The sequence below is a fragment of the Phytophthora infestans genome, genomic scaffold, assembly GCF_000142945.1.
Source record: "Phytophthora infestans T30-4 supercont1.231 genomic scaffold, whole genome shotgun sequence".
Lineage (NCBI taxonomy): Eukaryota > Oomycota > Peronosporomycetes > Peronosporales > Peronosporaceae > Phytophthora > Phytophthora infestans.
In genome coordinates this window covers 26,169-41,497 of record NW_003303528.1, presented here as the reverse complement: position 1 = coordinate 41,497, position 15,329 = coordinate 26,169, and the positions used below count along the sequence as shown (strand labels likewise).

Sequence of the window (15,329 nt, the reverse complement as noted above, 5' to 3'; positions counted from 1 at the left end):
CCACAAGAACGACCCGCACGAGGAGGCGACAACGACGCCGCGCTCCGACGCGTGCAACGTCGGCGTGAGCCGCCGCGATTAGCCGCCTGATCCATACTGGACAGGAGTGTGCTCGTACTTCCCGATCCATCCCGACTCCTCTCCGCTGAGTGGCCGCTCAGCGAGATGTTTCCTCCATTCGCGTTGAGTCGGACGGGTTGAAGTACCACAGGACTCACATCCCTCTCTCACGTGCACGAAGCAGAGTCGGTCCACATCCCATGCGTTGTTGCAGACCTTCACGCGTAGCTCTCCAATCGAATGATCCGCGAGGATCTCCTCGCGATACGTCAACCAGTCGACAAAACTTTCTCCAGCACGCGACATCCGGTTCCATCGCCGGATGAAGGCACACCAGGAGCGACGAAGTCCCTCACGATCAGCGCCTTCAATGTATTTCTTCCGCGTCGCGCGGAAGCGACGAAAGTGGCTTTTCATAGTGTCGAGCGTATCCGGATTCTCCGCTCCTGACAAGTCGTACAGGTCCCAGGGAACCAGGGCGTCGTCCATCACGCGCGACCGCGTGCTTCCGGCGCTGATCCTCGTGACTGTCGGCTCCGCCGGTGTCTCGGCTGTCTGGGTTACCGCCGCCGTTAGTGTGTCGATGCTTGCTGCTGTCACCAGCGTCGCGCTGGTGCTAATGTCCGTTGACTGCGTCGTGTTGTCCTCGGCCATCTTCGCCGTTGGGTTTTCGAGTTTTCTTCAATTGTGTTCCGTGCGCTTATGTTGCGTAAGCGCAACTTAGAGAGGAGGGTGATGTAATGGGCCCAACTCCAATTACAGAAGTAGGTAGATATTTCTTTAGTTATTACATAAGTAGGTAAAGTGGCACACGGGTAGCGTGTGCCAAGGTGTCATCATCTGATTGGTTGATAGTGAGGAGCCAGACTCACTTATTGACCAATCAGATATAGACATGTGTTTGAGTGGTTCACACGAGGCCAGGGGTAGCCGCCCTGGTCCTAAATAAATCAGAGTTGAATTTGAAACAAACCTAAGACTTGGTTTTATTATTGCGAGCTTCCTCCGCATTACAGTGTAAGCTAGTAACGGTATCTCTTACCCCGTTACAGGCGAGATTGCTGAGATGGTGCTCATGAGACCTGAGACCACTCGGGAGGAGCTGAACTCCTCCTCTGTCTTGGACGAGAACGTCCTGGAAGGCCTAAACAAGCAGCGTCAGACGCGCTTGGGTTCTGAGATCCTTAAGAACCCCAAGGATCCGGTGTATCCTTTGGTGACGAAGTATGCGGACGTGGTGAACAAACACCCACCGACCCACCTCCCACCGGATCGAGGCGTACGGCATGAGATTGATCTCGTGCCCGGCACAAAGTATTGTGTCACGAGGCAATGGCCTCTCCCGCGCGAACAGTGCGAGGTCATTGATGCCTTCTTCGCCGCGAAAGCGAAGGCAGGCATGGTGCGGGAGTCGAAATCCCCGCACTCGACGCCAACTTCTGCGTTCGGAAGCCGAACGGAAAGTGGCGTCTGGTTCACGCTTATAACAAGCTGAACAACGCAACGGTGCCGGCCCAAACACCAATCCCACGAAAGGATGTGTTGCTGAACAACATGGCCCGGAGCGTACTGTACAGTGCGCTGGATTTGGTAGACGGATACTACCAAATCCTGATGCGAGAGAGCGACATCCCGCTCACTTAGGTAAGCACTCCAAGCGGCATGCTTTGGGAGTGGCTCGTCATGCCGCAGGGCTTGCCTAAAGCCCCAGCGACGTTCAATCGCCTGGTGACGCAATTGTTCCGCCCTTTGCGTACCTTCGTACAGACGTACTTCGACGACATTTTCGTCCATAGCCGTGCCGAGGGAGGCAAGACGGCCATGGAGGTGCATCTAGGACACCTCCGTCGAGTGTTGGACGTGATGCGAGCGAACAAGCTCTACGCCAACATCGACAAGTGCGTTTTCGCGTCACCAGAGATCAAAGTTCTCGGTTGCTTCTTAAGCAACGTGGGCGTTCGGGCTGACCCAGACAAGGTCAAGGCCATAGCAGCATGGCCGACGCCCCGATCCCAGAAGGATCTTCGAAAGTGGTTGGGTTTGGCCAACTACCTTCACAAGTACAGCGCTGGGTACGCGGGCTTCGCTAAGCCCTTGTCGAGCCTCCTTCAGAAGGACGTCGACTGGCGCTGGGAGCAAGAGCACCAGGATGCTTTTGACAGCATCAAGGCCAGTCTCCAAGAGGCCCCTGTCCTGGCTCTGCCGGACGAGACGAAGCCGTTTAGCGTCGTCTGCGATGCCTCCGATTACGCCATCGGGTGTGCATTGCTGCAGGACGACACGGCTGGACAGGAACGAGTCATCTCATTCCAGTCCCGGCAGCTCAAAGCCGCCGAGCGGAACTACCCTGTCCATGACAAGGGGCTCCTGGCAATGAAATATGCCCTTGTGAAGTTCCGTGTTCACCTTCTGGGCTCTACGCCCTTTGTGATCTACACAGACCACGCGTCCTTGAGGACGGCGACTAACTCGCGTCACCTCTCCCAAAGCATGGCGAGGTGGCTGTCCTTCTTCGCGGAATACAACTTCCGCGTCGAATACAAGCCGGGCAAGCTCAACGTGCTTGCGGACGCCCTCTCTCGGCGTCCCGACTATGAGCTGGCCCACATCACGCGGGTGGCAACGGATCTATATGATCGGATACGCATGGCGTATCGAGACGATGAGGCTGTCGCGCCTATCGTCAAGTTCCTTAAGGCCGGAACGAGCGCGAAGTCCGACTGGCTCTCGTCGCGACAGCGCTCACAGCTCCACCGATATGAGTTGAAGGAGGGCCTCCTCTATTATCGGGTGGAGCCCACTGATCCTCCACGGGTGGTCGTACCCAACGACGAGGAGCTGAAGTTCGTTATCCTCGAGTAGGCGCACGACGCGCCTGCCAGCGGCCACTTGGGCCGCGAGAAGACCTTTCTGTCGGTCTCTCAGGCCTTCTGGTGGACCCACATGTACAAGTGAATCGCCCGGTACGTTAAGACATGTGAAACATGTCAGCGGGTCAAACCCGCAGGGCACTCTTCGGCTCCACTACAGAGCCTGCCCGTACCGGCTGATTGTTGGAAGTCGATGAGTCTTGACTTCATCTTTGGGCTTCCCGCCGACGGACACGGCAACACCGGAATTTTGGTGTTCGTGTGTCGGCTGAGCAAGATGGTACATCTTGCTCCGGTTCCCGTTACTCTTACGGGCGAACAAACCGCAACGTTGTTCGTCGATAACGTGTTCCGCTATCACGGTCTCCCGGAGACGATTGTCTCGGACCAAGACCCGCGGTTCACTGCTGCGTTTTGTAAAACGCTGTTCCCTTTACTGGGAACTCGTCTGCAGATGTCCACTGCGGATCATCCGCAGACAGACGGCCAAACAGAGCGCGTCAATCGAGTGCTCGAGGACACTCTGCGCAGTGTGTGCGCGGCAGCGCCACGTACGTGGTCGACGCAGCTTCCAGTTGTTGAGTTTGCGCTCAACAACGCGGTGCACGCGTCCACGGGGTTCACGCCGTTCTACTTGAACGGCTTCCGCCACCCCAGAGTGCCTCTCACTCTTCGAGGAAACACTGACTCCTCTATTCTAAGTGGGGGAGAGGCTCGGAAAGCCCTTTCCTCCCAGGTCTCGGATGTGAGGCCAGTTTCGCTGCGGAAACAGGTGGAATCCTTTATGGATACCAAGCTGAACATTGTCAGCAGGGTCCGCGATGCCATGGCAGCGGCCCAGGATAGACAAAAGGAGTACTCAGACAAACATGGAAGAGGAAACTTAAGTGTATTTAAAGTGGGGGACTTAGTGCTATTAGACACGAGGAACCTACCGCTAGACACTGTCAGCTCTGTCGGCAGCAACAAGCTGAAGCACCGCTTCATCGGACCACTTGCAGTCCTGGTCAGTCATGGTGCGTCGTACACCATCGACCTGCCAAAGTCAATGATGACGCACCCGACGTTCTATGTTGGACGTCTTAAGCGGTACTTTGATCGGCAGGGGGTTGATGACTCGCAGACCCACCTTGACCCAGCTCCTCGAAACGAGGGCCGGTCACAAACGTCGACGAGGGCGTCGGAGCAGGCACCCAAGCCTCGGTCGGAACGGCAAGGCTGCGGTCAAGCCCGTACGCCGGAGGGGCCCCGTATGAAGGGACCCCGGAGCCATACGCTGGGTACGCTGAGTACGCCGGGTACGCACCATACGCGTACGTCTGGGAGTGTACCGCAGGCGGCTCCGGACGTGGCAGCAGAGCCTTGATCCGTCGGATCATGCGAAAGGCCTCGTTCAGATCGGATGAAGAGTCCCGGCGATCCACCCGCAGATGCAGGCTCGCGACCTCTCGCTCCAACTGGTCCAGGCGGCCCGCAAGACGAGCGAGCTCGCCCTGATTCCCGGCCTGAGCGGCAGCATTACCGCCAGTCCCAAGGCCAAGTGCAATCTCAAGCACGAGGACACGTTGACGGAGGCGGTCAACCTAAGGCCCTGTGTCGGACCCACGGCCGGACCACTCGGACAAGAGTGGCGTTCGGGAGGCACCGAGTACTCGTACTCGTACGAGAGCACCTCCGACCCGGCTTGACCGGAATGGAGAAGGTCACTTCCACGTGGAGTGGATCCTCCAGGAGCAACGGCGTCGCGGTAAGCGACAGCTCCTCGTGAAGTGGAGGGGTTATGCCTACTCCGAGAACTCGTGAGAGCCGATTGAACGGCTCCTGATTGACTGCCCGAAGGCTGTCGCAATCTGGGAACAGAAGCGGCAGCAGCTTCATAAGTAGTCCGGGGCTTTTTGCCCGAACGGGGTACGGTCGATGAATACATACCGTACCCGCGCTCATCGTGAGCGCTAGAAGCCGCGCGCTTCAGGATGTCCCTTGGCAGCATACGCTTGCTGATCAAGTGGGCAAACCTCACACGAAGATCACGCTGGTCCAGGATGTGGGACAGCTGCTGATCTTCATGGAGTTCCCATAACTCCGTGGGCGAGTACTTGAGAGTCTCCACCCACGCCCAGAACACGTCCTCACAAGAACTCCATGTGGGACAGTTCTCGGGCATAACCCAGGGGTATCCCCAAAGAGGATAGAGACCACCCCGGGTCTCGGGCTTCTTACGACAAGTCGTGAAGTCATTAAGGGGAATGCGGTGTGGTGCGAGAAGCTCACACCGAGCAGCCTCCAAGTTGTCAACGAACAACTGTTCTTTCTGAACAAGGGCACGTTCGTAGATGCCCCCAGAAGTGTGGCCGCCCACAAGGCCACGGGGAGCGACGCGAAGCTCTAAGAAGAGGTCAGCCCCAGAGCTCTCCTCGGGAGGCCAATACCCTCTTGAGTTGATGGCAGCTCCCTGGCTGACGGGTGCCACCACCGAACCCCCACGCACATGCTGGGCAGCTTGGAAATCCTCCTGCTGCTGGTCGAGGTCATTCGAGACCTCCCGGGGCTCAGCGATAGCACCCTCCTCCTCCTCTTCTTCCTCCTTCTCCTCCTCTTCATCCGAGGAGTCGAAGATACTCTGATAGGGGTGTTGTGTCTCCTTCTCCTCGCGGAGTGGAGACTTAGAGGCTGTACGCTTCTTTGAGGGCTTGGCGCCTTCGGCTTTAGAGGCCTTAGCGCGCGCAAGACCCTCGGCAAGCGAGAGACGTTTGCGAGGACTCCCTTCCTCATCGCCACCGGCTTTGGGAGTGCCCTTAGCCTTAACGGCCGGACTCTCAGAGCGCACAGAGGTCCTGGGACTGTGATCACCGTGATCACTAGCGGACGACTGCACGCTGTCTTCTTTGTGCTCACTGGGCACTGGGCTGTGCCCTCCCACAGAGCCCGCAGGAGCATCATGAGTGCTCTCGGACTCGGCATCGTCCTCACTGCCCGAGTTGAACTCACGTTCTACGAACCGAGGGTTCGGACGATTGTCTGAAGACGAGGGCGACGGACTGCGGCGCCTGCTTGCGCGCTTGTCCGCAGCCGCGTCACCCGAGGATCCGATCGCCTCGAAGGACACCTGGATTGCCTCCTTAAGTGCCGAGCCTTTGCCGTGAGGCTTAGTGCTCTTGGCTTGCGCCTTACCGGCAGCAGCCTTGGAGCGTGTCTTAGCACCGCTCTTTGCTGTACCACGAGGCATGGTAACGGTCGAATTGGAGGCCGAGACGAAGAGCGCACAGGCTGCTGCTCGAGGCTCTAACTGTGAAGTGAGCCTCCACCGCGCTCGCGCGGCCAAGTCGATGGTTTTCGACTTTGAGAATGAGAGTTTGTGACGAACACCTCTTCATTATGATTGGTCGGTAAACCGAACCTAAGTGGGGAAGGATGTAACGGGGTACGTAGCACTAAGTGTACCCTGGTTACATGAAGTGTGACACTTCACACTTCAGGAGTATGACATGTCATACTCCGGGATATTTGGTACAAGGTACCAAGGTCATTCAAAACCAACCATTGGTTAAATGACATTGCATTTCTATAGGTAACTGATAGTTTGTATTAACCTCAAACTTAACCTACCTATAAATATACTCAGTTTACAATCTACCTTATTTAGGTCACTTCGCTCTCTTTAATTAAAGAGGGGACCTGTGAACTGCCGTTCACTGAGAGTTTGTATACTCTCGGAAGATAACTTCCTCTAGCGCAAGGTGCTGTGTGACCCCGTCACAGCTTGCCATTTCACAATTTTCAGCATCTTTAACACCAGACACTCCCCATTTCCAAGCCGCATGACCAACGCAGCCGACTCAGCTGGGGCCACTTCGAGGCCAAACCTAGCGAACCGAGAACGCCAGGATGTCGTCCTCTTCATCCTCATGCACAGCGTGCGGGGGGAAACCTGACTGGGTTGCTTGACCCGTGCATCTGACCATTTTGGCGTCGACAACAGCACAATTAGCCGTGTTTGGTCCGCTCCGCACTGCTGGAGCAGATAGCCGACGTCCCTTTCAGACGCCGCATGACCCAAGACAGTTTAGCAAAAGAGGTGGGTGTGTCTCGTTCGGTCATTCGCGACGCGCTAAAGGAAGGTAAGCTGCTGCGGCACTTAAAGGTGTGGATAGTACAATGTTGCACTTATTTCGTCCCGGAGGAAGTATGTAGTATGACGGGTGGGTGGGTCGTTCTTTTTTTTTCAGAACCCAAATAAATCAAAATCCATTTTGAGAATACCGCACAGCATGTGGCGCCCCTGGCAGCGTACTTCACTTCCTGCGGCGGCGCTGGCTGCCGGCCTGTCAACCATTTCGTACTCGACTCTCAGCGAGCCGGTGCCCCCACCATCCGCCTTCCCGCTGGTCACACCACCTCCCTCTGCTTCCACGCCGGGCGGTGACAAACTCCGCCTCGCTCGCCGCTTTACGCGCCGTAAGCAGACCAAGCATCATCGCTACGTGATTGTGGGCTCGGGTACGGCCGCCAACGCCGCCATCGAGGCTATCCGCCAAGAGGATGCCAGCGCCGACATTCTCGTGCTCAGCGACGAGAACGCGTTACCCCGTCTCGACTATGGCTCGCAGCAGCCCGACGATGAAGAAACCGAAGCTGACGAGCCGCCGCTAGCACCCGCGTTGCTGGAGAGCTACAACGAATGGCGTCGTCACTTAAGCGCGCGCTTCGAAGATGATGCAGCCTCGTCCGTTGGGCCTCCGCCGCTCACGCTGCTGCTGGACAAGCGGCCGCTTGAGTTCGACGTGGAAAAGAATCGCGTATTACTTGGAGACGGCACTGAAGTCCGCTATGAGCGCTGCCTCGTGGCGTCAGCTGGCCGGCCTCGACATTTCTACGTTCTGGACAGCGATCGCGTGTCGTACGCGCTCAAAGACCGCGTCAACACATGCACGACACGCGCGGACTTCGTGCGGTTAGACCAACTGGCAGCCGGAGGGTCCGAGGAAGGTGGTGGAAATGTGCAGAGCGTGCTGGTCATCGGCGCGGGCTTTCTTGGCTGTGAAGTGGCCTGCGCGTTGGCTACAGACCCTCGGAACGACCACATTAAGACCCAATTGGTGTTCGTGGAACAGGCACCCGCTGCCAGGTCGCTGCCGCCGTATCTGGCTGAGGAACTGGGCCGTCGCTTGAGTCGAGCTGGCGTCGATGTGGTGCCGGACCGACTGGTGACGAGTCTGCGTCCGAGCATGGACGACGACGACAACGAGAGCGACAGCGGCGTGACCGTCGGCGTGCTGGGCAAGGATAAACCCGAAGCAGCACTGGACGCGGACTATGTCGTGCTGGCTTCTACTCACACAGACCCGTCCCCTACGTTGCGCATGGGACGCGCCACACGCGCGGGCGGCGGCCTTGAACGGGACGAGAAGAACGGCGGACTCGTTGTCAACGCGCAGCTGGAGGCTGTTTCCGGCCTGTTTGTTGCCGGCAACGCCGCTAGTTACTACGACCCATACCTGGGCAGACGGCGAGTGGACAGATACGACCACGCAGTCAACAGCGGACTCACGGCCGGCCGTAATATGGCCAGGTCGCTTCACGGCGCTGGGAAGATGAAGACGTACCGACACCAGCCTTTGTTCCGTAGTCATCTACCAGGCGTCGGCGTTTTGATTGAAGGTATCGGCGAAGTAGACTCGTCGCTACGAACTGTGGGCGTGTGGGTGCAGCCGCCCAATGTCGGCGCAGGCTCCAACGGTGGGCGAGGAATGCCATACGAGCGTGGTGTGGTGTACTACCTCAAAGGTAACAAGATCATGGGCATTGTACTGTGGAACGCGTCGGATGTGCTGGAGAGTGCGCGCCAGTTGATGCTTTCCCGGCCGGAGATCCGAGACAATGTGGTGGAGGAACTCAAGCACACTATCTCACTCGCGCCGAACGAGTGGCTACATGTGGTCTCCACGTAGACAGTCGGGACGGGTCTTGTGGGTGATGAAATGAACCAAAGTTGACAAGCCTCGACCGTGTTTTTCCAAGTTTGGTGCTGTAACCGCTGCGGAATTGTGTTTCTTTTTTTTGTATTCTTTTTAGAACGTTGTCGGCTGTGTGGATTTTCAAGATGAAGAAGAGCACGAGAGTCTATGCAGGCGGCGACGCGGATGGGAGCAACTCTACGAGTGCTGCAGAACGGAAGGCCAAGAGGAAATTGGTCTCTAGACTATCACACGATATCTCGACGGAGCAGTTGTTCTCTGACGAACTCATCGACGGGAAGATCGCGGACGGCGAAGAGGACGGGAACGACTCGGGCACTGACAGCGATGGTCACCTCTCAACTGCTGGCGAAGCGGTCGGAGCAGCCAAACAGGGAATGATTTACCGTATCGAGTCCCACTCGGCGTTGAGCTCACTGGAGGCAAAGTATCTGCCATCTACGGACAGCATCGTCAATGGATCGATGGAGCCGCGGCCAACTGCTCGGACACACAAGCTCGCTCCACTCCCAGGGAGTCCGACAGCTCGAAATGCTGAAGCTGCCACGGGATCGACTTTTCGACCGCCTGCGCTGTTCACGACGCTAGAAATGGAGGAAACTCCAACGCAGCAGTCCCATGTGTGCCTGCAATGCAGTAAGAGTCGAGAGATGCCACCGATGCATTGTGCTGCGTACAACGGACATGTGACGTGTCTGGAGCTTCTCCTGCGAAAAGCCGATGCAGAGACAGAAGCTCAAGGCAAGAAGAAGACGAACTGGCTGGACAAGAAACAGCGGACGCCTCTGTTCTACGCGTGTGCAGCGAATCGACTCGAGTGTGGCGCTCTGCTGGCTCGTGAACGTCGCGTGTGGCTGAACTCTCCTGATCGGCAAATGGATACGCCAGTGCACGTTTGTTGCTTCTTTGGCTGGCATCAATGTTTGCAACTCCTGTTGGATGCTGGTGCTGATCCACATGGACGTAACGCGAAGGGCTTCAAGCCGTCCCACTTAGCAGCCACACCCGAGTGTCTTGAGGCTCTTTTAGCGTTTGGAGACGACCTGCTTCAAGGCGATAAACTCGGTCGCTCGCCTCTATTCGTCGCCTGTGCTCGTGATCGTGTGTCGTGTGTTAAGTTCCTCTGTGCTTGGAACAACCAGTCGCGTTCGTGGATGCTGGAGCTCGAAGATGAACGTGGCGATCGTGCTATACATGCAGCTGCATGCAACGGCAGTACTGGGTCTGTGGCTGTGCTGCTACGCTACGGAGCTGATCCATTGATGAGTAACACTCGAGGCATGAGTCCGAAGGATTTAGCTGTTGCCAACAAACATCCGGACTGTGAAGCACTGCTCATCCAGGCTGAGAATGAACTCGCAGCGAGCGCTGGCTCATCGTGGCTGGCACCTGCCAATGCAGTTGATAGTGAAGGTAACAATGGCGAATCTAAAGGTGAAGGTGATTGGATCCAGTGCTGGGATAATGTCAGTGGCCAGGCCTTTTACTACAATAATCTCACTGGCAAATGCCAATGGGAAGCTCCGACTGGATTCGAGGCTTTGGAACAGCCACAACAAGGGACGAGTGGGCAACATTATGATCAATACTCAGAGGCGTCTGGAGAGACCGAGGATGGGAATGAGGAGTATGTGTGGGTCAAGAAAAAGAAGCAGACGGTCTGTGTCGTAAGTGGTCGTGAGACGGAATGGACAGCAGTACAGGATCCAGCCTCGAGAGCTATCTACTACAAGAACATTCGAACGGGTCAGTCTCAGTGGGAAGAACCGGATGCAGTTCGAGAGCTCGCGAGTGCTGCTGGTGCGCGTACATCTCAAGAAGCCTCGCGGGTGTGGGAAGGTCTCGATAAGTGTCGTTCTGCTCTGGCTGCTGCGATAGCACGTGAGAAGCGTAGACAGCTTGAGGCCCATGAACAGACTCTGCTACAGGCGAGGCTGTACGTGCAACAACGTCGAGAAGATATCGCTAAACGCGAGGAACAGGCTCGACTGGCTCAACTGCTCCCTCGCTCGTCTTTTGTGCGCCGTAAGAAGCAGTCGATGATGATGAAGGTGACGACACACAACCGTCAAGCCACCACCACCACTACTACAACCACTGCAAGAGTGATAGGCAAGAGACAGTCGAGTCTTGATGAAGTCTTGAACGAGAATGATGACACCAATGGAGAAAGCGAAGAAGAAGAAGGAGGAGCTGAAGCTCGATTGGAGGAAATCTGCTCCAACGAGCCAGCGTTGGACATGTTCTTAAGCACTTACTTGAAGCTACGTGGCGTACGTGATCTACAGGTCCTCACGACTGAGAAACGTTTGAGCAATTGCCTGTTCCATTACTACGTGGCTCTTGTGGACCCCGTGCATCAACGTGGCATGAGTAAAAGTCAATTCCGTGTCGTGTTGAGAGATATGAACGTGATTCCAGGGGGAGCGCCAGTGTCGTCTTCTTCTTCTCTGGTATCATCTCGAAATGGTTCTGCTGCTGCACCGCCTCTGAAACTTCACGTGACTGATCTCATCTTCTCTCAAGCTGAACGCACCATCGCACACGAAGAATCACCGACTCAGGCGTCACGAATGGTCCATCGTCAGACGGCGCCGTTAGTTGCTGGAGGAGACACACACTTGAGTCTGAGTGGGTTTACAGCAGCGATGCTCATCGTGCGTGAACGGGTCGTGGCACAGGCAGAGCTATCGATGCAGCAAGCGGGTGGAGAAGACCCCGAGATCGACGACGATGAAGAATGGTTCATGCTGCGTTATCTCGTGCCACTATCCCTACGGCTTGGAGCTCGGCTATTGACACAGATCCGACGCTGTAAAGAGCTCGACCTTCAGCTTTCGAGCTCACAGGAACCTACAGCGGTGGCTGCCCGTCAATTACTGGCAGCTAATCGAGCAGCTTTGCAATTGTTGCATCGTCACTACTCTCGCCGTGACCTTCATGCGGATATTGATGATGGTAGACCGATCGCTTCGACTCCTAAAGCCCCAGCAGTGTCACGTCGACTGACGATACTGACGTTCCGAGGGTTAGCCATGTTCACGAGTGATTTCAACTTATTAGCACCAGGTTCTGGCCTCCCGGCGCTGCATTTTCTACTGGAGGCGGTTAACTGGATCTCTGGCAGTGCACATACAGAAGTGGTCTCCTTCGAAAAGTTCCAGTTGCTGTTGGTGATGCTGGCTGTGCTTCCGTTATCTGCGCCTAATGTTAATCTCTGGACTTCTAGAATTGGTGAAGGTGACAGCTCTGGAGCGTCTCAAACTACATGTAGTTCTCGGCCTCTTGTCGAACCTTTGACTGCGTTTTTCACAAATTTAGCTTCTAGTCCAGCGCTAGTTCGTGTTGCAGCGGAGTCAAACATCGGAGGTAGCGATGAAGGCTCGGATGAGTCAGCACCAACGTTGACTTCTAGTAACCCGCAGTCGCTCTTCGTGCTTGTGGTGGCTGTAGACGGAGGGAACCAAGAGTAAATGTGGCTGTGATTATTAATCAGTAGCATTGCTACCTGAACAAAAGACTCGATTTCATTTCAATAGGTTTAGATGATGGTGGTAGCACGGCATGCACATTGTTCCCAGCACGACAATTCTGTGCTCGGCTTCATTTGGCTCACGGCAGGACAGACGACTTCGCCAACCCCGGAGAGCTGTGCATCGACTTCTCTGCCGTCTTCTTAGTGTAGTGGTAGGTGGACTCGGCCATGACTTGCAATGCTGACATTCTGGCCCAGAGCGGCATTGAACTATTCGCGCTTGCAGATGGCGATGTGGACCCGTCGAGGTCTTTAAGCGTCAAGCGCTTCTGCTGTGGCGTCGAGGGATAGTTCGGCTCGTCTTCGCTGCCAGCTAACTCGTCCCGAGGATCGTCGTACAGCTCTGTTGGGCCCTTGGAGGCTTTTAGCAAGCTATTCAACGCCTGCAGTGACTGTCTTGTCACTTTTTCATCGACGTCATCGTCGTTGTCTTTCAAGGGTGCTGGACCAACAACGGAAGCCGCAAAGTTGACCCTCGGTTGGTTAGACAATTGGTTCTTCGTTACAGGTGGACCGGCTGAAGCAGATAAATCGATCCTGTGCTGCGGTTTAACCACATTGAAGGCGCGGTTGCGATACCTGGCACTTCTCGGCGACGTAAGAGCGCCGTATTGACCAGCTCGGATCTCCTGCCGTGCGATGGCCACTGGATCCTCTTCAGTTGTTTGCGAGATGCAAGGAGTGCAGAGCTTCACCGCGACCAAATGAGTCTCTTTACTCCCGAAAGCACCAGGGAAGAGCAGCTTGTGGGTCACAGTACAGCGTGAGCACATCCGGACGCCACACATCTCGCACATGGAAGGTGAACTGAAGGCGCGATCCAGGCCTTTAGTACACAAGGGACAAAGCGATGGAGAGACCACTGGTGGCAACTTGCGTTTGTGCTGCAAACGCCAAGCGAGTTTTCTGCGTTGTGCACAGACACCTGCTTTCCAGAAGTACGTGAGGCCATTGGCCGTAGATAGCAGAGCGAGACTGTCCAGTACGCGACCCTGTGCTGCTACTCGTCCTGTCATGAAGACGTCCACCAGGTTCGGGTCGTCCTCTCGTTGTCGCAGTAAGACACAGGATGACACTCGCGCTCTCACGAGGCCCAGCTCCTTCCTTAGCTTTGGATACTGCGGTAGATCCAACGAGTGGATAAGGAAGTGACCGAGCTTGGAGCCGTTTGCGCGGGTCTTTAGACCAGTGTGCTCTACGTACACGATATCTCGAGGCAGGACGTTTTGACGAGCCACTTCAAGCCCAGGAAACAGAATGGATGCGCGATCGTAGGTCCTTTGAGCTCTTGTAACACTTGTGCGTCCACCACCTCGTCATCTGAGATGACGGCTTTGGCCATCACGTGGGCGGCAGTGGGCGTGTGAATACCGTACACGACGTCCTCCAGCGCCCCCTGTACACCTTTTCAACTTCAAAATGGCGACAAAGTGACAAAACGTAAGTTCAAAATGACATGACACTGACACTTAATATTTATGGGAGTATTTACGTTTGGAGTTCATTAGATGAAAGAGGCAAAAAGTGGCGGCAACTACTCCCGCCAATTTTGGTGGACGCTGGCTGGCTGTACGGCGTCGATGGAATCAGTGGACACTGTTGCTGCAGTTTGTGGCCGCACTGCCTTTCATTCATTTAGCAATTCTCACTGTGCTTCCTACCCACACAGCAATGCTGTACGACGACGCTACCGCTCGACGGGTTCTCCGTGCAGCTCACGAAGGCCAAGATTGGCGCGATGTCGCGCTCAAGAACGATGTCAAGCTTCGCACTGCTTACCGCTGGATCAATGCGGCCGAGGACAGCGGCAACTGGGAGGCTCTGCCTCGAAAGCCTCGTGGTGGTAAGCGCCACAGCAAGATTCAAGACGAGCACGTCGACTACCTAGTTGGTCTCATCGACGACAACTGTTACATCACGCTGGACGAGATGGTTGACGCCCTCGAGGCTCGATTCGCGCTCAAGGTGACAAGACAGACGGTCAAGACACACATTGACGGCCGGATGTACACGGTCAAGCAAACCCATCGCGACAACAACTACCGCAATCTTGAGGAGAACAAGATTTTGCGCCGGGATTACGTCGTCGAGCTAATTGCTCAGAAGGCCGCAGGTAAGAAGATCTTCTGTGGTGTAGCGGGATCAGCAAAATCTGCGAGATTGCCAGATCCAACTTACCAACTGCGCCCAGACACCGACTAACGGAGGGGGTCCCCCGATGATCCGTGTTCTGCTGAACTTTCCTCACCTTGTGTACCCGTCGGTAGGGCGGGATCTGCTCTCTCGGTAACTTCCGAAGAGTTCAAGTGGTGAAGCTTGAGTGTCTTGGCGAGACGTGGGGATGGGGTGGAGCAGCAGTGGAAAATCTTCACTCTGCGTCCGTGGATTGTTCCGTATCCTAAGCGAATATTCGAGCTTATGGATCCGGGGCCTAGATCGTGGATCTGGCCGTAGGGTTGCCTTGCGGGTGTGTTCCCTTGCCTTTGTGTTGTCCTTTAAGTCGTACTTGCCGCCTCCTGTGACGGGATCTTGAAAGTTGAGAGCCTCTAGGGTGTAACCGACCAAGTAGTAAATTCGGTTAACCTGTCGGATCTGCACGAGTAAAGGAAAAGCTCACTAGGTTGTAGGATCTGGCCAATGTATTATCCAGTTATCACTACCAACACTAGATTCGCAATTCCCAACCTTCTCCGAGCTCGTACGGCCAAATGTAGTTCCGGTTCTTGAGGGCAGGAAGGCACTTGCGTGATACTGTGCAAATTGAGTTCTTTATTGACTGATCTAGTTACTAGAGGCGAAGTCGGCACTAAACGGGTCCGGGCCAATGCTCATCTCAGCTACGATTGCCCTGCGAGGCCAAATCCAATCCCCGTCGAAGACGCCACACGT

The 15,329-nt window shown here is 55.7% G+C and overlaps 3 protein-coding genes across 3 annotated transcripts; 2 read left to right on the top strand and 1 right to left on the bottom strand.

Moving 5' to 3' along the window:
* Positions 1–7,190: 7,190 nt before the first annotated feature.
* PITG_21182 (apoptosis-inducing factor 1, putative) lies at positions 7,191–8,933 on the top strand (the record flags this gene model as incomplete). The annotated part of the gene is made up of 1 exon (XM_002895178.1): positions 7,191–8,933. One exon carries the CDS (start codon positions 7,199–7,201, stop codon positions 8,876–8,878), a length of 1,680 nt encoding a protein of 559 aa, XP_002895224.1.
* A 97-nt stretch (positions 8,934–9,030) lies between these two features.
* On the top strand, positions 9,031–12,378 carry PITG_21181 (uncharacterized protein; the record flags this gene model as incomplete). The annotated part of the gene is made up of 1 exon (XM_002895177.1): positions 9,031–12,378. One exon carries the CDS (start codon positions 9,031–9,033, stop codon positions 12,376–12,378), a length of 3,348 nt encoding a protein of 1,115 aa, XP_002895223.1.
* A 375-nt stretch (positions 12,379–12,753) lies between these two features.
* On the bottom strand, positions 12,754–13,782 carry PITG_21180 (uncharacterized protein; the record flags this gene model as incomplete). Its single annotated transcript, XM_002895176.1, has 3 exons — positions 12,754–12,793; positions 12,834–13,618; positions 13,672–13,782. The coding sequence occupies 3 exons, from the start codon at positions 13,780–13,782 to the stop codon at positions 12,754–12,756; spliced, it is 936 nt and encodes a 311-aa protein (XP_002895222.1).
* Positions 13,783–15,329: the final 1,547 nt, after the last annotated feature.